The sequence below is a fragment of the Mobula birostris genome, chromosome 3 (assembly GCF_030028105.1).
Source record: "Mobula birostris isolate sMobBir1 chromosome 3, sMobBir1.hap1, whole genome shotgun sequence".
Lineage (NCBI taxonomy): Eukaryota > Metazoa > Chordata > Chondrichthyes > Myliobatiformes > Myliobatidae > Mobula > Mobula birostris.
In genome coordinates, this window is record NC_092372.1 from 195,627,642 (window position 1) to 195,653,415 (window position 25,774).

General features: G+C 41.1%; 1 protein-coding gene across 1 annotated transcript in view; it reads left to right on the forward strand.

Moving 5' to 3' along the window:
- Nucleotides 1-25,158, forward strand: part of LOC140194779 (integrin beta-1-like) — a 79,456-nt gene extending 54,298 nt beyond the window's left edge. The window contains exons 8-15 of the mRNA XM_072252058.1: nt 255-410; nt 1,635-1,730; nt 9,498-9,569; nt 9,667-9,807; nt 18,554-18,756; nt 19,986-20,224; nt 20,474-20,696; nt 24,415-25,158. Coding sequence (XP_072108159.1) covers nt 255-410; nt 1,635-1,730; nt 9,498-9,569; nt 9,667-9,807; nt 18,554-18,756; nt 19,986-20,224; nt 20,474-20,696; nt 24,415-24,619 — 1,335 coding nt within the window. The 3' untranslated portion in view covers nt 24,620-25,158. The remainder of the gene's footprint in view (nt 1-254; nt 411-1,634; nt 1,731-9,497; nt 9,570-9,666; nt 9,808-18,553; nt 18,757-19,985; nt 20,225-20,473; nt 20,697-24,414) is intronic.
- Nucleotides 25,159-25,774: the final 616 nt, after the last annotated feature.

Sequence of the window (25,774 nt, forward strand, 5' to 3'; positions counted from 1 at the left end):
CGTAGTTGTTTCTGTGTAATACCTTCTTTATTCTCCATGTATTACCAGGGCTGTGTCCAGGGTGGGGGTGGGAGGAGTCTACAAAGGGACCAATTATCTTTTAAGCACATTTATTCATTATCCTCATCTGTTTGAAGTTCCCATCAAGAAGCCATCAAGCAATCTGAATATTCTCAGAGAATCTAATACAGATTGACCTATTCGCTAAAATAATCACACGTATTTAGTGTACTTAATTCTGCTTTATCTTACAGGGTAATATTGGTTGGCGAACTGCCACTCGACTACTTGTCTTCTATAGTAATGAAGCACTTCACTTTTCTGGGAATAAGAGACGTGGCAGATTGTTGCCAAGTGCTGGGAACTGCCACCTTGACACTCAGGGTGTCTATGTAATCGGTCGCCATCAGGTAAGCTGGCCTTTGATATTGGCAACACACACAAAGTGCTGGAGGAACTCAGCAGGGCAGGCAGCATCTATGGAAAAGGGTATTGTTGATGTTTCTGGATTTCCAGCATCTGTAGATCTTTTCTTGTTATTGATTTTGATATTGAGAGATGGGCTCAACATAAACATTATAGACAGATAAGAACATTGTCAACAAAAAAGCTTCCATGTTTCATATTGGATTGTACAGCATGCAACAATTTATGCTGTCTAGTTGAACATAATTTAACTGTTGTCACTTAGATGGGATGTTTTAGATACCACCACAGTATTAGTCTAATGCAGAGTTTCCCAACCTGGGGTCCACAGACTCTTTGGTTAATTGTAGACATCTATGGCATAAAAAAGATTGGGAACCCCTGGTCTAATGGGATATTAGATACTAGCTCAGCAAAAACAATCACTACTTAATACTTCTGTGGTATTATTTATACTTGTGATATGGGCAATGTTGGCAGGCCCGGGATAATTGATCACCTGAGAAGCTGGGGCATGGCTGTCATCTGCTTGAACCACAAGACTTTGTGTTGCTTGCCATGTAGTTTCAGGCTGGGGGACTCTAGGATTATGACTCAGAAACAATGAAGACGTGATGGAAGTGACTAGGTTGGAATGGTAGGTGAATTGATGGGAAGCTCAAATCGGTGTTTATCTTTACAGTGGAGGCATTGATATCACAAGCCTGGAGAACCTGAAATTGAATTGCTGCAGTAAACTGTGCTACAAATTCAAGGAGCATGCTGTAAAAGATCAACACAAACCTATCTTTATATTTATGAACTAATATCTATTTCTGTACTTAAAATTGCATTTCTCCTGGCTTCCCAGGGGTCTCCTGGAATGGGATGGCTGTTTCTATATCAAATATAAATCAGTTTGCATTATTCTACTCGGAGATTTGATCTTTCACCAGGACTTTCAAATATCCTAAACTGAACTCAGTTTGAGGGCTTCTCTCCTGGGCACTGCTCAAATGCCCCAAATATATTTAATTGCCCTCTACACTCACTCTCTCACCCCCACCGACACACGCACATCTCCCTCCAATTTCATAAATTAGAAATCAAAGTATCTCAGGCTTAATGTGGCCACGTACTACCATAAACAATAACAGAGTTGGTGTTAAATGTTTTCTGTTTTCCTTGTACTTTGCTATCATGTAATTTGGAAATGTTCTTAATCGCAGAATTATCCATCCATTGCTCAATTGGCACAGAAGCTTAATGACAATAAGATACAGCTTCTCTTTGCTGTTAAGGAAGAACTAAAAGACGCTTACAAGGTAAGAAAATGAACCACCCAGCTTACTCGCTGTGTTTGATGAAGCGAGTGACATATCCCTTGAAAAGAGACAGCTCAAGTTCTGTTTCAGTTGGATAATCTAAGCTTGTTGTGTTTCCAAACCTGAGGCATGAAGTTAAAGAAATTGGCCTTGTACTGGCAGAGATAAAAATACAAAATAGTTGCATTTGCGTAACTATTGACATTTAACAAAGATCATCAAACATCCGCTGGTTAGAAGGAATCAGTCAGCAACTTCAATTGTGCTAATGGAAGTGCTTCGTCTTGCTGTTAACCATCAAAGGAAATAGGGTGGGAGCTTGGCAGTGCCACCAGTAAAATTACATTAAATGATTAATATTGCCAAGATCTGCATGCTCTGCATATTCCTACTGACGTTCACTTGACACTTACTAACACCAACATCACCTCTCTGATGATTCACTGCCCAAGATGTGCGCACAAGCTGCACCTGCTATTTCAGGACTCTGCTGCCCCGATCACCTACAAAACCAGGTTTACTGACTCCTATTCTTGCTGATAAAAGTTGAACAAAGTTTACTCCACTCTTTCAGTGCAATAAAAATTGCTTATAGGATCCATCAGCTTCATTTCAAAAAAAAAAATCAGGAAGGAAATAGATCTGATCATGCAGCCTAATAATTGCCTTGTTTTGGAATGAGAATATAGGTTATATGACTCTTCAGTTTGCCTTCATTACTGTAAATTCAGCATAATATATAAAGAGTAAAAGACAGGTGAGGGTAGATATAGGACCGATAGAAAATGATGCTGGAGAAATTGTAATGGGAGAGGAACTGAATGAGTATTTTGCATCAGTCTTCACTGAAGAAGACAGCAGTATGCCGGACACTCAAGGGTGTCAGGGAAGAGAAGTGTGCGCAGTCACAATTACGACAGAGAAAGTACTCAGGAAGCTGAATAGTCTAAAGGTAGATAAATCTCCCGGACCAGATGGAATGTACCCGCGTGTTCTGAAGGAAGTAGCTGTGGAGATTGCGGAGGCATTAGCAATGATCTTTCAAAAGTCGATAGATTCTGGCATGGTTCCGGAGGACTGGAAGTTTACAAATGTCACTCCGCTATTTAAGAAGGGGGCAAGGAAGCAAAAAGGAAATTATAGACCTGTTAGCTTGACATCGGTGGTTGGGAAGTGTTGGAGTCGATTGTCAAGGATGAGGTTACAGAGTACCTGGAGGCATATGACAAGATAGGCAGAACTCAGCATGGATTCCTTAATGGAAAATCCTGCCTGACAAACCTATTACAATTTTTTGAGGAAATTACCAGTAGGCTAGAAAAGGGAGATGCAGTGGATGTTGTATATTTGGATTTTCAGAAGGCCTTTGACAAGGTACCACACATGAGGCTACTTAACAAGATAAGAGCCCATGGAATTATGGGAAAGTTACATACGTAGATAGAGCATTAGCTGATTGGCAGGAAACAGAGAGTGGGAATAAAGGGATCCTATTCTGGTTGGTTGCCGGTTACCAGTGGTGTTCCACAGGGGTCCATGTTGGGGCCGCTTCTTTTTACATTGTACATCAACGATTTGGATTATGGAATAGATGGCTTTGTGGCTAAGTTTGCTGATGATACGAAGATAGGTGGAGGGGCCGGTAGTGCTGAGGAAATGGAGAGTCTGCAGAGAGACTTGGATAGATTGGAAGAATGGGCAGAGAAGTGGCAAATGAAGTACAATGTTGGAAAGTGTATGGTTATGCACTTTGGCAGAAAAAATAAATGGGCAGACTATTATTTAAATGGGGAAAGAATTCAAAGTTCTGAGATGCAACGGGACTTGGGAGTCCTTGTACAGGATACCTTTAAGGTTAACCTCCATGTTGAGTCGGTAGTGAAGAAGGTGAATGCAATGTTGGCATTCATTTCTAAAGGAATAGAGTATAGGAGCAGAGATGTGATGTTGAGGCTCTATAAGGCGCTGGTGAGACCTCACTTGGAGTACTGTGGGCAGTTTTGGTCTCCTTATTTAAGAAAGGATGTGCTGATGTTGGAGAAGGTACAGAGAATATTCACTGGAATGATTCCGGGAATGAGAGGGTTAACATATGAGGAACGTTTGTCCGCTCTTGGACTGTATTCCTTGGAGCTTAGAAGAATGAAACATTTTGGATGTTGAAAGGCATGGACAGAGTGGATGTGGCAAAGTTGCTTCCCATGATGGGGGAGTCTAGTACGAGAGGGCATGACTTAAGGATTGAAGGCGCCCATTCAAAACAGAAATGCGAAGAAATTTTTTTGTCAGAGGGTGGTGAATCTATGGAATTTGTTGCCACGGGCAGCAGTGGAGGCCAAGTCATTGAGTGTATTTAAGGCAGAGATTGATAGGTATCTGAGTAGCCAGGGCATCAAAGGTTATGGTGAGAAGGCGGGGGAGTGGGACTAAATGGGAGAATGGATCAGCTCATGATAAAATGGCAGAGCAGACCCAATGGGCCTAATGGCCGACTTTTGCTTCTTTGTCTTATGGTCTTATGGTCTTGTCTTATAATCAGAGTATTGTCACTCACAGACAATACTGAAGGCTTACTGAAAATAATTTCTTCCTCCTGTCACAATGACGAAATTACATCTATATTACTGATGTCAGAGTCGCTGATAAAATTAGTCACTGACTAATTTTCAGTGGTGTTGACGCTTTTTGTGTAAGTAAACCTAATGTATATGGTAGCATTTCCAAATGGTAGTCCACTTTACAAGTCAAATATTGTTAAACTATACCGTTTGTATTCTTTGAAATGACCACATCCCTGTAATCCAAATTTTATTTCAGATATATATGATAAATAGAGTGCTTGATTGGTCTGGGCCTTTACTCTCCAGAATTTAGAAAAATGAGGGGGAATCTTATTGAAACCTGCCGAATATTAAAAGGCCTAAATAGAGTGGACATGGAGAGAACGCTTCCAATAGTAGGGGAGTCTAGGACTTGAGTGCACAGCCTCAGAAATCAAGGGTATCCCTTTAGAACAGAGATGAGAAGGAATTCATTTAGCCAGAGGGTGGTGAATCTGCAGAATTCATTGCCACAAATGGCTGTGGAGGCCAAGTCATCACGTACGATTAAGATGGAGGTTGATAGGTTCTTGATTAGTAAGGGCATCAAAGATTACAGGAGAAGGCAGGAAAGTGTGGTTGAGAGGGATGGCGTATGGTCTTAAACTGGGCCTAATTAAAGTGGGTGGCATGTGGTGGGCTGACTTCTTAATCCCTGGAGTAAGATGGCAAGGTGCAGCAAGACTTTGGTGACAAGTAAACAGCAGGAGTATACAAACTCTGTGCTTCAATTTCTGAACTCCAGCTGCCCATTTACTTCACTAAACTCTCGTCATTTCAAGTATTTGTGCTCAAAATCTTGCAGGGGTCTGTTCCTTTCTGTCATTTAGGCCATAATGTCTCTCTTTCTTCTTTCTGCTATCCCCACACCCACCACACGCACTGGAAAGGACACTCACTCATCCTGATCTGCCGAGTTGGGTTTAATCAGGAAAGTATCAAACTGTGAGTGGCAGAATATGAACAGTTCCCTTCAGAACCACTGGCTACAACAACTTTCATTCAGTACAGTGTTTCTCTGTCTGTAGATAATATTAGTTTGTGAATTAATTTAATGAATAGTTATGGTGAATAAGAAAATGAAATAGAAACTGCAGTTCTTGCTTATTGAGACAGGAAACAGCTTAATCCTCAGTGAGCAAAACAGCTCAAATTTTTTTGCTAACAGACAAGACAAGTTATTCAGTATAGAATGATCCTGAATGTCATAAAAATTCAAATGTGACAGGATAAAAAGATAAAAGATAAATTCTGTGTGAGTTACTAATTTATTAGAAATAATTCATTGCAGTTGAACTGGTATTTCTGCAATTGTGGAGGAGATGGAATTAAGCATAACCATTTTGTGAAAACAAATTTATTGGTTTACATTACAGATTAATATTGTTGACAAAATTGAAAACTACTATAAAAATGGTCGGATGTGGTCAGTGCACTGTCGACTTCCTGACATTGCTTTCGCACCTGCTTGGACCTTGCTCTGACTTCATACACTGAGCTCAACGATCAAAAATGATTCATCCTCTGTAAATGTTTGTACATCTTAGCAAAAAGGGTTATTTACAAAATGACCTGCTTTTGACATTGCTGAACTCTTATAATACCTTAAAAAATTCATTATTAGTTCAAGGTATACACAGCAGTTAAACTTAAAAGTTGATTGCTTTTAGTTAAGAAGTAATGAATTCTAGAGGGCTCAATTTTGAAGCCTATTTTTTCAAACTCTGCCTTAGAGTACAATATCATTCCTTTTCCATCATAATAGACAATATCAGCTAAAGAATTCTTGGGACCAAGGGTGTGTGAAATTAGAAGCATTAGATGATTGTGGTAATATTAATGAACCATTAAAAGCAAGCACAAATGATTCAAAGATCAGACCCAACATTCCTTGTAATCTTTTGATAATGACTTGAATCAACATAAATTTAAACCTGCCTATAAGAGCATAAGACAATAAAATATAAGATAGGTATTAGGCCATTTGGCCCATTGAATCAGCTCTGCTACTTCATCACTTCTGCCATCCTCTCCTCATCCACTCTATTAGGGCCTTTCACCATTCGAAAGGTTTCAATGAGGTCACCTCCTCATTCTTCTGAATTCTAGCAAATGCAGGACCAGAGCTATCAAATGCTCTTCATATGACAAGCCATTCAATCCTGGAGTCATTTTTGTGAACTTCCTTTGAACCCTCTCCAGTTTCAGCACATCCTTTCTAAGATAAAGGGCTCCAAAATGCTCACAATTCTCCAAATGAGGCCTCACCAGTGCTTCAAAAAGTAACACTCTATCTCACACTCTAACTTCAAATACTGAGAATTTATACACTGTTTTCTACTTCCTCATTTGGTGACAAGACTTGAATTTTATTCTTGAGCTCAGAAAGCTCCAATGCCATCTTCACTATTATCTTAACATCTGCCAACTTCATAAACTTACAAAACCGGATGGACATTTAGTATGGCGAATATTTTCCTGACCCTTCTGTAGGTTGGACAAATTTCTTCTCAAAACTCCATTGGCACGTTACCAAATTAGTAAATGTGCAGTGAGAGTTCCTTAAGGTTGTCATTTCGGGGTGGGGAAGAGGTACTAATGGGCATACGCTCATACTACCTAGTAAATGCTCCCAAAGACTATCTTCTCAAATTGCCTCTGACAACCAAGTCCAGCTCCTGGCCTTCACGTGTAGCTTAGCTGCTAAGCCCGGCAGAACGATTCTCATTGATAGGAGAAGGGACAAAGTCTGGTTACTGGCACCTTAAAACCAATCACTTCAGGAAAATGGAGCTCATCAGCTCATCGAGGAAAACTCTGACCTCAAACCTCCGCTGTCTTGTGGCTATACCCACTCACAGGGAAGACTTCAGGAGTAAACCCTCAGAAAATATCAGGAGCTAGAGTCCTTACGTTTTGTCATGGTTCTGCCTTGAGTTCCATGTTCTTAGTTCTACACTCAGTTCTTCAGTTTAGTTCTTCATTGAGTTCAACATTGACTGGCAACTCCTGCGATGCTGCTGGTGCCAAATTGTATCGGTCTCTGCCTTTCCTTTAGATTCATCATCTGCGTGGAGAGGGAGAGACTGCTGCATGGGCAACAGCTTGCTCTCCATATTGTACTGCCCCGACTTGTGCAGTGGTTTGTATATGACAGCTAGGGTACGACATCTATGTTTGACTCCAACCAATAGTGAGGCCTTAAGTGATAAGGCCTTTCTGCCCACAATGTCTGTGTCACCCACAATGCCCATTAAACTAATCCTGTCTGGCTGCACATGGTCAATATCCCCCCATTTCCTGCATTTTAATGTGTCTATCTAAAAGCTTCTTGATCATCTCTATTATATCTGCTTCCACTCCCATCTCTGGCAGTGAATTCCAGGCACCATTCATCCTGAGTGAAAAACCCTGCCCGGCACACCCCTTTTAAATTTCCCCCCTTTCACCTTAAGGTAGTATTCAAAATTTCTTCCCTGGAAAATAAGATTCTGTCTGTCTACCCTGGCTATTGTCTCCCACAACTCCACAAACTTCAGCTTTTCCTTCAACATCTGATGCTCCAGAGAAAAAGTAGAATGAATATTGGTTCCAGGCAGAGATGATAATGCAGCAAACTACAAAAGACACAGATAGACTGGTTAAGTAATTTGCAGATTCAGAGAAATGCACTCTGCTTATCAGGAAAGGAATTTTAATTGTAAAATCCTTAATGGAATGAGAGAGCAAGAAAATTGAAAGGACTTGAGTAGACCCTTAAAAGTAAAAGTAAGTCTAGAAAGAGTAATAGGATTCTGAATGTTTAAAATATTGTAACATTTAGCACAAAAACAAGTGATGTCTTATTAATTCAATGTATTAGTTTGGGGACAATTGTAAATTGCTTGGTGATTTGAACACAACATTAATGGAATAACTTTAATGTCATGGAAAGCAATTATGAAAATTCATCAGAATGGCATGAGATACTGGAGGCAATTAGGTAAAGTAAAGTGGGCTTTTGCTTTTATTAATGGATAAAGTTTGTCGGCCTTATCTAATATATAATTTCCAAAAGTATGAAACCTTTTTAAAGTGATGGATTTTTAGATAGAGGAAAAGTAATAAGTGGTCTCAAACTCAGTATTATAGCTAAATGATTGCACTAGGAATTAAAATAATACATTATCACAAATTTGATTAGTTAAAAAGGGAACATTTTTGCTTAAAGGTGATTGAGATAGCGGCTGTAACTATATTCCAGAGGAAATTGCGTAACAATTTTAGATCTAGAATTTGAACCAGTAGAGACGATATAGTTTGAAAATTCTACATCTGTAGTGCAATTTGAATGACTTGAGAGCTTTAATATTCCCTTGTTGACATTGCAATTACCCTCCAGATCAAGCAGAATATTGTAGAAAATTTGGCTTCAAAATTTAATTGCACATTCCTAAAATGTGGTTCCAAAGTATCAGTGGAAAGAGAAAAAGAGTTAGCATTTCAAATTGATTAGCTTTTGTCTGAATAATGTAAACTTAGTAAACAAGCATATTTTAACATAAAACAATACAGAACAGGAACGGGCCCTTCAGCCCATGATCTGGTGCTGAGCTAACTAAACTAATGACACTTAATTAAACAAATCCCTTTTGCCTGCATATAGTCCATATCTCTTTATTCTCTGCATATTCATGAGCCTCTTAAATGCCTCTATCATACCGTCCTCCACAATTACCAAGTTGCAGAGAAGGGATTGAGAATAAAGGTAATGTCTGTGTTAAAGCAGACTCCAAGCGAGATTGGCTGATTTAAATTATATTTGTGAAATCTACAGGTTCCTGTATTGTTTTCTGCCTCTTGGTTGTGGAAAAGCATTCACAGTCGATGGCCCTCTTCCGGTTACTGGTGAAGATGTTATTGGCAACTTCCAATGAATACACAATAACCTGAAGCCATGATACTAGATTGAGATGGTTGAAAGTTTCTCTTTAATGTTGCAAGGACAAATTTTAGAAAAAACTTTCCTTTGTAAATTTTACACACTGATTATATGCACACTTCTTCCAAAACTTCTTTTGTTGCTACTTGCTTGTCAAAAACAGAGCATTTTAGGAGGTATTTTCTTTATAACTGTAGCCACTTATACCCAGACAGAAAAAATAATATTGTTTCCCTATTTGCATAGGCACTCCAAGTTCACATTCCAAAGTCTGAAGTTGGAAATCAAATGGCAATCGAGTTAATCAAAGCCTATCATGTAAGAACTGACCCTCCTCATTAAAACCTGCACTGAATTACTCAATGCACAATATTTAGAAATTATATGTTTTCACTTTTTTTTGTTTTGGCTACAGACCTTGTCATCTAAGGTTATCCTGGATAACAGCAAATTACCTGAAGGAGTTTCAATACATTACACAGCCCACTGCAAAAATAATAGCATTCAAACAGGACAACATGGGAGAAAGTGTTCTGGTATTCAAGTTGGTGAGGAGGTAGGACATCAGTGCAAATTCATGAATGCAATGAATATACTCAGTAGCCTCTTTATTGGGTACACCTGTAAACTTGCTTATTAATACAAATATCTCTTCAGCCAAACAAGAGGCAGCAACTTTCATTCCAGGAATGGAAGGGTTGCCGTATGAGGAACGTCTGGCAGCTCTTGGGCTGTATTCACTGGAGTTTAGGAGAATGAGGAGGGATCTCATAGAAACATTCCAAATGCTAAAAGGCCTGAACAGATTAGATATGGAAAAGTTATTTCCCATGGTAGGGGAGTCTAGGACAAGAGGGCACGACTTCAGGATTGAAGGATGTCCATTTAGAACAGAGATACAGAAGAATTAATTTAGTCAGAGGGTGGTAGACAGGTTTGCTTGAGTACCTGGGATTTTCACACACAGCAGTCTCTAGAGTTTACAGAGATTTGTGCAAAAAACAAAAAACATATCCAGTTAAAAAGATCTAGTGCTTTCTCGGCGTATATGATGAATATACTGTTCTCGGGCTTCCAGCCAGGTTCAGGTATTGATTTTAACCGACATTTTGATGACAACTTCTGCTTTCTCCATCATGAAGTGGTGATCTTGTGGATTTAACTCTTTGAGGCTTCTACAAAGAGTGCTTTCTGTCAGAGAAAGCAAAGGAAATAAAAGATCAAGTTTTCTTGTTCTCTTCTTTATATCTGTTCAGCTAGGACAGTAGAGATGACAGGCAGGATAGTGCAATGCTCCTCTTGTGCTATGTGGGAAGGCAGGGAGACCTCCAGTGTCCCTGATGACTACAATTGCACAAAATGCATCCAGCTGCAGCTTCACAGGAACCAACTTAAGGAGTTGGAGCTGGATGTGGATAAACTCCGATTCATTCAGGAGACTGAGGGTGTGATAGATAGGACATATAGAGAGGTAATTATACCCAAGATGCAGGACGCAGGAAGCTGGGTGATAGTCAGGGAGGGGAAAGGCGTTAAGGAGCCAGTGCAGAATACTCTTGTGGCCATCCCCCTCAACAACAGGTATATCACTTTGGATAATGTTGGGGGGGAGGATGACCTAACAGAGGCAAGTGACAGTGGTCGAGTCTCTGGCACTGTCTGTCTCTGTGGCTCAGAAGGGAAAGGAGGAGAAGAGGCATGTTGTAGTGGTAGGGGATTCGTTAGTTAGGGGAATGGATGGGGAAGTCCTGTGGGCGAGAACGAGATTACTGGATGGTATGTTGCCTCCTTGGTGCCAGGGCCCAGGATATCTTGGATCGAGTCCTCAGTATTCATATGAGAGAGGGTGAACAGCCAAAAGTCATGGTCCATGTAGGTACCAATGACATGGGTAGAACGAGTGCTGAGTTTCTGCATAGGGAGTTCGGGATATTAGTTGCTAAGTTAAAGGGCAGGGCCTGCAGGGTTTTGATCTCAGCATTGCTACCTGTGCCACGTGCTAGTGAGGCCAGTACCAGGGAGATGATAGAGTTTACTACTTGGCTAAGGAATTGGTGAAGGAGGGAGGGCATAAGATTTTTGGATCATTGGGTCTCTCCCAGGGAAGGTGGGCCCTGCACAGAAGGGATGGCTTGTACCTGAGCTGGAGGGGGACTAATATCCTACCGGGAAGGTTTGTTAATGCTGCACGGTGGGGTTTAAACTAGAGTTGTAGGGGGATGGGAACCAGAGTGCCAGAACAGTCAGTGGAGAGATAGTGGAAGCAGATGTTGATAAGACCCCAGACAAAATTAGGAATCAAAAGATTGAGCATGGTGTGACCAGCATTCTGAGCTGCGGATATTTCAGTGTAAGAGGTATTGTAGGCAAGGTGGGTAATAGTGCAGAAGATGAAGTACCCGGTTAACAAACGGAGGCAATGTGTAGCGAGGAGAGGCTGTCGACAGGGCAAAATTCAAAAGGGTGAATACAGGACTGAAGGTGTATTTGAATGCATGCAGTGTATGGATTAAGTTAAGTGAACTTGCAGCACAGTTGCAGATTGTGGATAGTCAGAGGCTTTTTCCCAGGGCTGAAATGGTTGCCACAAGAGGACACAGGTCTAAGATGCTGGGGAGTAGGTACAGAGGAGAGGTCAGGGGTAAGTTTTTCACTCCGAGAGTGGTGAGTGCGTGGAATGGGCTGCCGGCAACGGTGGTGGAGGCGGATACGATAGGGTCTTTTAAGAGACTTTTGGATAGGTACATGGAGCTTAGAAAAATAGAGGGCTATAGGTAAACCTAATAATTTCTAAGGTAGGGACATGTTCGGTACAACTTTGTGGGCTGAAGAGCCTGTATTGTGCTGTAGGTTTTCTATGTTTCTATGATTGACAGGTATGATGTTGTAGGCATCACTGAATCGTGCTGAAAGAAGATTATAGCTGGGGGTTTAATGTCCAAGGATACACATTGTATTGAAAGGACAGGCAGGAAGGTAGAGGATTAGTGTTGCACTGTTGGTAAAATATGAAATCAAATCATTAGAAAGAGATGACATGGGGTTGGAAGGTGTTGAATCATTGTGAATAGAGCTAAGGAACTGCAAGAGTGAAAAGACACTGATGGGAGTTGTATATAGACCCCCAAAGCGTAATAGAATGAGCATACAAAATACAAAGGGAGATAGAAAATGCATGCCAAAAGGGCAATGTTACATTCATCAGGGGGTCTTCAATATACAGGTAGATTGGGAAAATCAAATTGGTGCTAGATTTCAGGAGGAGGAATTTCTAGAGTGTCTATGAGATAGCTTTTGAGAGCAGTTTGTGATTGAGCCTACCAGAAGATCAGCTATTCTAGATTGGATGTTGTGAAATGAATCAGAATTGATTAGAGTTTAATGTAAAAGAACCCTTAGGGGAAAGTGATCATAATATGATCAAGTTCATGGAATTACTGAGGCATGAGAGAAAGGAGTTGGCCAGTATTGATTGGAAAAGAACACTGGCAGGGATGATGGCAGAGCAGCAATGGCTGGAATTTCTGGAAGCAATTCGGAAGGCACAGAATATATACATCCCAAAGAGGAGGAAGTATTCTAAAGGAAAGGTGACACAACTGTGGCTAACAAGAGAAGTCAAAGTTAACATAAAAGCCAAAGAGAGGACGTATAATAGAGCAAAAATTAATGGGAAGTTAGAGGATCGGGAATCTTTTAAAACCAACAGAAGGTAATTAATTAAGTCATTAAAAAGGTAAAGATGGAATACGAAGGTAAGCTAGCCAATAATATTCAAGAGGATCCCAAACGTTTCTTCAGATACATAAAGTGTAAAGGAGGGGTGAGAGTGAATATCAGATTGCTGGAAAACGATGCTGGAGAGGTAGTAATGGGGGACAATGAAAAGGCAGATGAACTGAATAAGTATTTTGCATCAGTCTTCATTGTGGAAGACACTAGCAATGTGGTGGAAGTTCCAGGGGTCAGGGGTCATAAGGTGTGTGAAATTACCATAACTAGAGAAAAGGTTCTTGGGAAACTGAAAGGTCTGAAGGCAGATAAAGTCATCTGGACCAGATGGTTTACACCGCAGAGTTCTGAAAGAGGTGGCTGATGAGATCATGGAGATATTAATCATGATATTTCAAGAATTACTAGATTCTGGAATGGTTCCGGAAGACAGGAAAATTGCAAACGTCACTCCACTCTTCAAGAAGGGAGAAAGGCAGAAGAAAGGAAACTATAGGCCAGTTAATCTGACCTCAGTGGTTACGAAGATTTTGGAATCGATTTTCAAGGATGAGGTCTCAGGGTCCTTGGAGGCACATGATAAAACAGGCCGCAATAAGCATGGTTTCCTCAAGGGAAAATCTCGCCTGACAAATCTGTTGGAATTCTTTGAAGAAATAACAAGCAGGATAGGCAAAGGAGAATCTGTGAATGTTATATACTGGATTTTCAGAAGGCCTTTGCCACACATGAGGCTACTTAATGAGCAATGAGCCTATGGTGTTACAGAAAAGACCCTAGCATGGTTAAAGCAGTGGTTGATTGGTAGGAGCAAAGAGTGGGAATAAAGGGAGCCTTTTTTGGCTGGCTGCCGGTGACAAGTGTTGTTCCACAGTGACTGTGTTTTAACCGATTCTTATTACATTATACGTCAATGATTTGGATGATGGAATTGATGGCTTTGTGGCAAAGTTTGCAGACGATATGAAGGCTAATTGGAGGAGCTGGTAGTTTTCAGGAAGTAATGAAGCTATAGAAGGATTGAGACAGATTGGGAGAATGGGCAAAGAAATGACAAATGGAATACAGTGTCAGGAAGTGTATGGTCATGCACTTTGGCAGAAGAAATGAAAGGGTTGACTATTTTCTAAATGGAGAGAGAGTACAAAAAACCGAGGTGCCACGGGACTTGGGAGTCCTTGCGCAGGATTCCCTAAAGGTTAATTTACAGGTTGAGTCTGTGGTGAGGAAGGCAAATGCAATGTAAGCATTTGTTTCAAGAGGCCAGAATAGAAAAACAAGGATGTAATGTTGAAATTTTATAAAACAGTGGTGAGGCCTCATTTGGAGTATTGCGAGCAGTTTTGGACCCCTTATCTTAGAAAGGATGTGCTGAAATTGGAGAGGGTTCCAGGATTAAATGGCTTGTCAAATGATGAACGTTCGATGGCTCCGGGCCTGTATTCACAGGAATTCAGAAGCATGAAGGCTGAGCTCATTGAATCCTATTGAATAGTGAAAAGCCTTGATAGAGTGGATGTGAAGAGGAAGTTTCCTATGGTGGGTGAGTCTAAGGCTAGAGGGCACAGCCTCAGAATAGAGGGGCGACTTTTTAGAACAGAGATGAAGAGGAATTTCTTTAGTGGTGAATCTGTGGAATTCTTTGCCACAGGAAGCTGTGGAGGCCAAGTCTTTATGTATATTAAAGTCTGGTAGATTCTTGATTGGTCAGGGCATGAAGGAATATCGGGAGAAGGCAGGAGACGAGGCTGAGAGGAAAATAGGATCAGCCATGATGAAGTGGCAGTGCAGACTTGATGGGCCAAGTGGCCTGATTCTGTTCCTATATCTTATGGTCTGATGAAGATGACAGAGTTTGTCATCGAAACATTGGTTAAAAATTGATACCTGTACCTGCTGGAAGCCCGAGAAGAGTTTATTCAACATCCAGTGAGTCGCAGTTCTTTGGGCAAAAATGCCTTATTAATGAGAGAGGTCAGAGGAGAATGGCGAGACTGGTTTAAGCTGACAGGGAAGTGACAGTAACTCAAGTAACCACATAGTGCAACAGAAGAGCATCTCTGAATGTACAACACTTTAAACTTGAAGTGTATGGGCTACAGCAACAGGAAGCAACAAACACACAGGCAGTGGCCATTTCATGAGGTACAGGAGTTACAGGGGATACCGAATAAAGTGGCCACAGACTGTACATATAATGTATGCTTACATTTCAATTGTGAATCATTGACTGTTCAGAGGAAATTCCATGCATGTGTTGACTTGCACAGCCATAGATTTCAGAATGGCATAGATAAGCTGAATGCATACAGTCTTTTTCCTAGGGAGAGGACATAGGTTTAAGGTGAGAAAGGAACCTGAGGGGCAACTGCTTCACACTGAGGGTGGGACAAGCTGCTTAAGAAAGTGGTCGGGGTCAGTAGAGTAGTAATAAAATGGGCCAGATGTGGGAAGCACACACAAAATGTCGGAGGAACTCAGCAGGCCAGGCAGCATCTAGGAAAAGAATACTCTCGACATTTCGTGCCGAAGACTGTACTCTTTTCCTAGATGCAGCCTGGCCTGCTGAGTTCCTCCAGCATTTTGTGTGTGTTGCTCGGATTTCCAGCATCTGCAGATTTTCTCTTGTTTTGCAAATGTGGGAAACTGGGACTAGCTTAAATGGGTGTTTTGGTCAGCATGGCTAAGTTTGGCTAAAGGGTTCTATCCATGATGTATGACTCTAATACTCTGCTCTACAGATATTACTATCTCCTTGGATGTAGCACTGGAGATGCAAGTAATTAGAGTCATCATCGGAATTAGGTTTACTATCTAACTTAGGTTATGTGAAATTTGTTGTTCTGCGGCAACAGTACAGTGCAAAGTTATGTATTTACCATAAGTTACATAAATAAATAATTTGTGCAAAAAGGAATAACATGATGACTTCTCGGAAATCAGATGGCGGAGGGGAAGAAGCTGATTTTGAACCATTGAGTGCCTTCAGCTTCCTGAACTTCTTCCCTGATGGAGGTAATGACAAGAGAGCAAGTTCACGGATAGTGAGGGTCCCTAGTGATGGATGCTGCCTTCTTGAGGCACTGTCTCTTAAGATGTGCTCAGTGGTGGTGTGGGAAGCTGTCCTCTGTTCAAAGAGAGAAAGGAAATTCCCTTACCCTTTTCTCTATTCTCCTTCAGCAGCCGGAGCTGTTGTGTCTGGCCACATCTCTTCTTCCCATTCCTGACTAACTAGTGGGGACTGCTGGCCCATTACCAATCACATACAATGCAATGATGTGCAGTTGACCAGAGCTCAAATGAAATTCTCATTTTAGGAATAAACGTTGGGGACTTTTTGATAAAAAGTCCCAGAAGGCTCTTAATGTTTTTTTTCTCAAAAGTCCTTTTCAAATCCCCACAGAGACATAACTTTAAGCAGTGATTGAAATTTTCAGCATCTATGAATTTGATCCCAATCAACAGAGTAAGTGCATTATCTCAAGTGCTAATTACTAAAATGTTGAGCAGCCTTTTTAATGAGCATTCACAGGCAATTGAAACAGCAATTTGATGTTTAATGCTACACCCAACAACTGCTACTTGCATAAGCACTCACTTCTGCAAGATTGGTTTTCACTCAAAACATCATTTGAGGCTCTTTTGTGCCTGAATAGCCTACTCAGTAATTTCACCCCGCACACCCCCCCACCGCCCAGACTTCCAGAGTCTCTTTGGGTATAAAATTAAAACCTGTCTTGATCATAACCAATCCAAGCCCAACTCATCTGAATATATAACATTTCCATATCCAACCTGTCCCTGTCTGCAAACGTAACAAGGTCTGGCACACTGTATTTATCTCATGAATTAATAAAAAACAATAGTCAGACTTAAAACAAATGTCCACATTGGCCTATACTGTTTGAGGTGGAATCTCAAAATGGATGCACCTGGAAAGAACAACATCCTGGCCTGGATAAAATACTTAGCTGGGTAAATACAGGATGGCCCAACCTGAACCTACCAAGACCCTGATACTTGTAGTACATTGTACTTCCTTCCTACAACTCTCTTCCTCTTGAACATAAGCCTTAGCAGAATACTGAAGATTCTTGTAATCTGGATCTCGGCCTGCCATTGCGATGAAACTACTATTGACCACATTGGTCAATGCATTATAAAAGATGAAATTATGACACATCTGGATAGCAGTAACAGGATTGGTCCGAGTCAGCATGGATTTACGAAGGGGAAATCGTGCTTGACTAATCTTCTGGAATTTTTTGAGGATGTAACTATGAAAATGGACAAGGGAGAGCCAGTGGATGTAGTGTACCTGGACTTTCAGAAAGCCTTTGGTAAAGTCCCACATAGGAGATTAGTGGGCAAAATTAGGGCACATGGTATTGGGGGCAGAGTACTGGCATGGATTGAAAATTGGCTGGCTGACTAGAAAACAAAGAGTAGCGATTAATGGGTCCCGTTCAGAATGGCAGGCGGTGACCAGTGGGGTACCGCAGGGTTCAGTGCTGGGACCGCAGCTGTTTACAATATATATTAATGATTTAGATGAGGGAATTAAAAGTAACATTAGCAAATTTGCCGATGACACAAAGCTGGGAGGCAATGTGAAATGTGAGGAGGATGTTATGAGAATGCAGGGTGACTTGGACAGGCTGGGTGAGTGGGCAGATGCAGTTTAATGTGGATAAATGTGAGGTTATCCACTTTGGTGGTAAGAACGGGAAGGCAGATTATTATCTAAATGGAGTCAAGTTAGGAAAAAGGGAAGCACAACAAGATCTAGGTGTTCTTGTACATCAGTCACTGAAAGCAAGCATGCAAGTACAGCAGGCAGTGAAAAAGTCTAATGGCATTCTGGCCTTCATAACAAGGGGAATTGAGTATAAGAGCAAAGAGGTCCTTCTGCAGCTGTACAGGGCCCTGGTGAGACCACACCTGGAGTACTGTGTGCTGTTTTGGTCTCCAAATTTGAGGAAGGACATTCTTGCTATTGAGGGAGTGCAGCGTAGGTTCACAAGGGATGGCGGGACTGTCATATGTCGAAAGATTGGAGCAACTGGGCTTGTATACTCTGGAGTTTAGAAGGCTGAGAGGGGATCTTACTGAAGCATATAAGATTATTAAGGGATTGGACATGCTGCAGGCAGGAAGCATGTTCCCACAGATGGGTGAGTCCAGAACCAGAGGCCACAGTTTAAGAATTAGGGGTAGGCCATTTAGAACGGAGTTGAGGAAAAACTTTTTCACCCAGAGAGTGGTGGATATATGGAATGCTCTGCCCCAGAAGGCTGTGGAGGCCAAATCTCTGGATGATTTCAAAAAACAGATGGATAGAGCTCTTAAAGATAGTGGAATCAAAGGTTATGGGGATAAGGCAGGAACTGGATACTGATAGTGGATGATCAGCCATGATCACAGTGAATGGCAGTGCTGGCTCGAAGGTCCGAATGGCCTACTCCTGCACCTATTGTCTATTGTCTATTGCATGCAGCAAAAGCATTTTCTCTAGAAAATACCGGAAATAGGAAGTATTTTTAATACATCACTCCATTTTTTTTTCCCAGGTGAGATTCACTGTAAGTATTACAACAGAAAATTGCCCAAACTATGGGCAGCCAACAACTATTGAAATTAAGCCACTGGGATTTAATGAGAATGTTGAAATTAAACTGAAATTCCAGTGTGAATGCGAATGCCATAAACATGGGATCGCTAATAGTCTTGTATGTAACCAGGGCAATGGGATACTCGAATGTGGAGCCTGTAGGTACGTTTATTTCTCTGGGTAATAGCCATAATAAGAATGTGTGCCTGATAACCATTTTGCATAGAAACCAAAGCCAGCCAGGACAATTGATCCATGTAGGAGAGTTCAAATCCTTAAATGAGTGAAGTTGATATAGTTAAATAAATTTTGAATTGAAGGAGTTGTATCAGTAATGATAAATATGAAAGTGCTGAATTATCATTAAAAATCCATTCACTTCACTAACGTCCTTCAAGGAAGTAAATATGCCAGCCTTACCTAGTTTGGCTTATATGTCACTCCAGCACAAATCAATTCTGAACTCCTTGGTACAGGCAATTAGGGATAGGTAATCAACACCCCTATTTCTATTGTCATTTCATGAATTAATTACATTTGTAAAAACAAGAAGCAGATTCGCATTGGCCCATTTTGTGGCTATTACTAATCTGACTATGATGTTCTCATCAGTCAACCAAAGCTCAAATTCCCATGCAAGGCTACTCTAATTGAGGACATGCTCAACTGTTATGCCTGGTCTTTACATGTTGTCAACTTAAAACTGTGTCCTACACACACAAAATGCTGGAGGAACTCAGCAAGTCAGTCAGCATCTGTGGAGTGGAATAAAGAGTCAATATTTTGGATCAAAACTCTTCATCGGGATGGGAAGGGAAGGGTACAGAAGCAGAATAAGAAGGTGGAGGGAGAGGTAGGAGCACACACTGGCAGAGGGTAGGTGAAATCAGGCAAGGAAGATGGTGGGTGGTTGGGTGGGAGAGAGGGGGTGAAGTAAGTAGCTGAGAGGGGATAGGTAGAAGATGTAAAGGGCTGAAGAAGAAAAGAATCTAATAGGAGAGGACAGTAGACCACAGAACAAAGACAAGGAGGAGAGGAACCAGAGAGAAGTGAAGAGCAGGTAAGAAGAGAAGGGGTGAGAGGATATCTAGAATGAGGAATAGAAAAAGAGAGAAGGAGAGAGGGGAGAGAAATTACCAGAAGTTAGAGAAATCACTATCCCTGCCACTAGTTTGGAAAGTTCAGGTTTCAAAGATCAAAGCGTAAATGAAATTTATTATCAAAGTAATAGATATATTACCATGACCTATCATAAGATTCATTTTCTTGCAGACATTTACAGGAACAAAAAAATAAACACAACTGTTAAGTTGAAGGGTGAATAATTTTCTCAAAAGATAGTTTAGTGCTTTACGGTCATTGTTTGTAACTTGACCTTGCTTGATTTTCAGATGTAATGAAGGTTATATTGGACAATTTTGTGAATGCAGCCTTGATGAAGCATGGAGCGAGGACTCCGATGTTTCGTGTAGAAAAGATAATACATCTCAAATCTGCAGTGGCCATGGAGATTGCATCTGTGGAGCATGTGTCTGCAGAAAGAGAGAAAATCCTCATGAAACCATCTACGGCCGATATTGTGAATGTGATAATTTCAATTGTGATCGGTCTGGTGGTTTGATTTGTGGAGGTAAATACACAACTCAAATGAATAATCTCTCAAAATTTATTCTTCCTATATTGCACTTGCCTGTGGTTGGAGAGTTACTGTATTGCCTAGCTTTCATTATATAGCTGGTCATAGAATGGAATTCATTAGTGGAGAAATAACTTTGTTACTAATTGGGATTACTGTACCTTTTAAATGAGCAATTATCAGATAGTTTGGGGTAAACTTTAATGAAAACGGTGCAGTATATTGACATTTTATTTTTTGCAGGACATGGCATTTGTACATGTGGAACATGTCAATGCTTTCCCAGTTTCACAGGCAGTGCCTGTGATTGTTCATTGAACACGTCGTTATGTGTTTCAGCCAATGGAATGTTATGTCATGGCAGAGGAATTTGTGAATGTGGACGGTGCAAATGCACAGACTCGAAGTATGCTGGGCCAACCTGTGAATATTGTCCAACCTGTGAAGGTGTCTGTACCATTCATAGGTAGGTACTCAGTCACCTTTGCAGGATGTGATATCTTAATTGATTCCTGGGTTCTTAAAGTGGTAACAGCATAGAGGAAATCATTGATCCTTTGAGTACATGCCTGCTCTCTCCTGGAGAAACAACCTAGTCCTATGTCTTTCCCTAGGACATAGGAGCAGAATCAGGCCATTTGGCCCATCAAGTCTGCTCCACCAGTTTCCTTCTTAACCCATTCTCCTGCCTTCTCCCAATAACATTTGACACCCTTACTAATTGAGAACCTCTCAACAACTGCTTTAAATATACCCTATGACTTGACTCCACAACTGCCTGTGGCAGTGAATTCCACAGATTCACCACCTTCTGGCTAAAGAAATTCCTCCTCATCTCTGTTCCAAAGGGAGGTTTTTCTGCTCTGTCTGTGCCCTCTGGTCATAGATTCTCCCATTATTAGAAACATCTTCCCCACATCTACTCTACCTTGGCCTTTCAATATTTAGTAGGTTTCAATGAGATCCAGTCCTATTTTTCTAAACACCAGCAGCCATCAAATGCTCCCCACACATTAACCCTTTCATTTCTGGAATAATTCTTGTAGACCTCCTTTTGACCCCCTCCCTTGCCAGCACATCCTTTCTTAGATATCCGGCCTAAAGCTGCTCTTAGTACTCCAAGTGCGGTCTGACCAATGCCTTATAAAGCCTCAGCATTACATCCTTGCTTTTACATTCTAGACCTCCCAAAATAAATGCTAACATTGCATTTGTCTTCCTTACTACCGAATCAACCTGCAAGTTAACCTTTCGGGAATTCTGCACGAGGACTCCCAAGTCCCTTTGCATCTCTGATTTCTGACTTCACTCCCCATTTAATCTTCCTGCCAAGGTGCATGATCATACACTTGCCTACACTGTATTCTGTCTGACACTTCTTTGCCCTTTTTTCTAGTCTATCTAAGACATTCTGCAAACTCCCAGCTTCATCAATACTACCTGCTCTTCCACTTATCTTTGTATCATCCATACACTTGGTCACAAAGCAATAAATTCTACAATCCAGGTCATTAATGTATAATATCAAAAGTAGCAGACCAAACATCGACCTCTGTGGAACGCCATAGGTCACTGACAGCCAGCCAGAAAGGCCCCTTTTATTCCCACTCTTTGCTTTCTACCAGTCAGCCAATCTTCTGTCCATCTTTCCTATAATACAATGGATTCTTATCTTGTTTAGCAGCCTCATGTGTGGCACCTTGTCAAAGGCCTTCTGAAAATCCAAGTAAACAACATCCACTGACTCTACTTTGTCCATCCTGCCTATTATTTCCTCAAAGGATTCCAACAGATTTGTCAGGCAAGATTTCCCCTTTAGAAAGCCAGGCTGACTTTGGCCTATTTTATCATGTGCCTCCAAGTACCACAAAACCTTATTCTTAATAATAGACTCTAACATCTTTCCAACCACTGAAGTCAGGCTAACTGGTCTATAATTTCCTTTCTTCTGCCTCCCTCCCTTCTTAAAGTGTGGAGTGACATTTGCGATTTTCCAATCCTCCGGAACCATTCCAGAATGTAGTGATTCTTGAAAGATCATTACTAATGCCTGTACAATCTCTTCAACTCCCTCTTTCAGAATTGTAAGGTGTAGTCCATCTCATCCAGATGATTTATCTACCTTCAAACCTTTCGGCTTCCCAAACACCTTCTCCTTAGTGACAGCGGCTACACCCACTTCTGCTCCCTGACACCCTCAAATTCCTAGCATGCTGCCGGTGTTTTCCACAGTGAAGGTTGATGCAAAATATTATTCCGTTTATCCCCACCCCCATTACTACCTCCTACTGTTATTTTTCGGTCGTCTGATGTCGACCCTTGCCTCTTTTTTTTTCTTTATATATCTGAAAGTATACTCTTTAAATATCTTTCTGTAGTTCTGCAATTTTTTTCATTCGTGTGCTGTACTGACTCATTCCCCTGTTGAGATCCACAACTGAATTTGTCTGCCACCCCGAGAGTCAATCTATTCCAGATGCTAAACATGCTCTACATCAGACAATAGCTTTTCCTCAGCTTTTGCCAATGATCTTAAATCTGTATCCTTTGGTTTTCAATTATTTCACCAGTGAGAATGGTTGCGCTGTCTCTATTCTGCCTAAATCTCTTGTTACTTTGAACAGTCTTATCTCTGTTTGAATTTTGTTTTGAAGTTAGAACTGAATTAGAAAGCAAGTATATGTAAATTACTCTGAAATACATGTCTAGAATGCAAAAACTCAAATGAAAAATACCTACACTGGTGGCCCCTCTATTAGGTACAGGAGTGGAACCTGTTGTGGTCTTCTGCTGCTGCAGCCCATCCACTTCAAGGTTTGACGTGTTGTGTGCTCAGAGATGCTCTTTTGCATACCACTCTTCTAACATGTGGTTATCTGAATTACTGTTGCTTTGTTGTCAGCTTGAACCAGACCAGCCATTCTCCTCTGACCTCTCTCATTAGCAAGGCGTTTTCACCCACAGAACTGCCACTCACGGGATGTTTTTTTCTCTCTTTTGCACCTTTCTCTGTAAACTGTAGAGACTGCTGTGCATAAAAATCCCAGAGATCAGCTGTTTCTGAGATACTCAAGATGGCCCGTCTGGCACCAACAATCATTCTCTGGTCAAAGTTACTTCGATCACATTTCTTCTCTTTTCTGATGTTTGGTCTGAAAAACGCTGAACCACTTGACCATAGTCGCTTGCTTTTATGCATTGAGTTGCTGTCACATGATTGGATGATTAGAATTTTGCATTAACGAGCAAGTGTACCTAATAAAGTGGCCACTGAATGTATGTGACGGAATAGTCATAGTCATACTTTATTGATCCCGGGGGAAATTGGTTTTCGTTACAGTTGCCCATAAATAATTAAATAGTAATAAAACCATGAATAGTTAAATAGTAACATGTAAATTATACCAGGAAATAAGTCCAGGACCAGCCTATTGGCTCAGGGTGTCTGACCCTCCAAGGGAGGAGTTGTAAAGTTTGATGGCCACAGGCAGGAATGACTTCCTATGACGCTCTGTGTTGCATCTCGGTGGAATGAGTCTCTGGCTGAATGTACTCCTGTGCTCAACCAGTACATTATGTAGTGGATGGGAGACATTGTCCAAGATGGCATGCAACTTGGACAGCATCCTGTTTTCAGACACCACCGTCAGAGAGTCCAGTTCCATCCCCACAACATCACTGGCCTTACGAATGAGATTGTTGATTCTGTTGGTGTCTGCCACCCTCAGCCTGCTGCCCCAGCACACAACAGCAAACATGATAGCACTGGCCACCACAGACTCATAGAACATCCTCAGCATCGTCTGGCAGATGTTAAAGGACCTCAGTCTCCTCAGGAAATAGAGACAGCTCTGACCCTTCTTGTAGACAGCCTCAGTGTTCTTTGACCAGTCCAGTTTATTGTCAATTCGTATCCCCAGGTATTTGTAATCCTCCACCATGTCCACACTGACCCCCTGGATGGAAACAGCTTCAGATTTATTTATGTTCCTTTTTAAGTTCTGAGATATAATACTATCATGCCCTGAGCCTACTCTAGAAGCTGTGCTTGGCCAAAAAAAGGGGTATTTTCTGACCATTATCAAAGTTGGCTTCCTTATCTAGCTGAAATGTGAAATCAGAAAATCAGAGTATTTGCTTTTGCTCATTTGGCTTTTTTTTCCCTCTATGCTCACATATTCCAGGGATTGTGTTCAATGTAAAGCCTTTAACAGTGGACCCAAGAAAGACATCTGTGATCAGTGTGGGTTTGAAGTAACCATGGTGGAACACAAGAATCAGTTGTCAAAACAGCAATGTGTATTTAGGGATGTGGACGACAGATGGTTCTACTTTTCATATGTCGTTAACGACCAGAATGTTCCGGTGGTACATGTATTAAAACTCTAGGTGAGAATGACAATGTGAATTTTACAGTGTGGATTTGCTTCAAGCTCAACCATTGTGATTCCATAGAGATCCAGCAGTCAAGTGGGAATTGGGAAACATGAGAGTAGGGTGTTGATTTGGAATCCTTGATCAGTCTAGGTAAATACTGTTATTTGTCAAAAGAGATGAAAGATTACTTAGCTAAATATTCTTTTTAAATTTGGCAATATATTTTAACAAATAACTTTTGGTTTACTATTAAGTGATTGTGTACAGGTTTTTTGTATAATGGAGTCTCACACGCAATAGAACATAAAACAGTACCGTACAGGAGCAGGCCTTTTAATGATGAAGGTCTCGGCCGGAATCGTCGACTATACTCTTTTCCATAGATGCTGCCTGGCCTGCTGAGTTCCTCCAGCATTTCGTGTGTGTTGCTTGGATTTCCAGCATCTGAGATTTTCTCTTGTTTGTGACAAGCCCCTTAGCCCACATTGTTGTGCTGAACCGACTAAATTAGTAAGTAATCAAGTAGCCCAAGGGTCCCCAACCTTTTTTGCACCGCAGACCGGTTTAATATTGACAATATTCTTGTGGACTGGCTGACCGGGGTGGGGGTGGGGGGGTGGGGGGGGTGTTAATCACAACCGGAATATGGGTGATAAGTCAACTATAAGTCACTTATAAGTGGCTAATACACTCAATTTCGTTTCTAAAAGGGTTTATCTAACGAATTTAATATTAAACACACAGCGCATATTTTCCTCACATGAATATAGTGATAAGTCAATTATAAGTCACTTATAAGTCAATAGCATCATAACATTTAAAGTAACGTTTGGATATTAAACACACAGCGCATATTTTCCTCGTATGAACGTATAAAATCATTGCAACACAACAATATCGCTGAATCAGTGGGAGCCCTGGGCTTGTTTCCCTGCAACAAGACAGTCCCATCGAGGGGTGATGGGAGACAGCGATACTCGAAGGGGGTTCCTTATGTCCAGTCTATTCCGCAATTTAGTTTTCATTGCATTCATTGCAGAAAACCCTGCTTCGCAGAGATATGATGTTGGAAATGGAAGCAATGTTTTCAGTGCTTTCGTGGCTATCTCAGGACATTCAGCCTCGACTTTGATCCAGAATGCTGGCAGAGATGTTACGTCAAACATA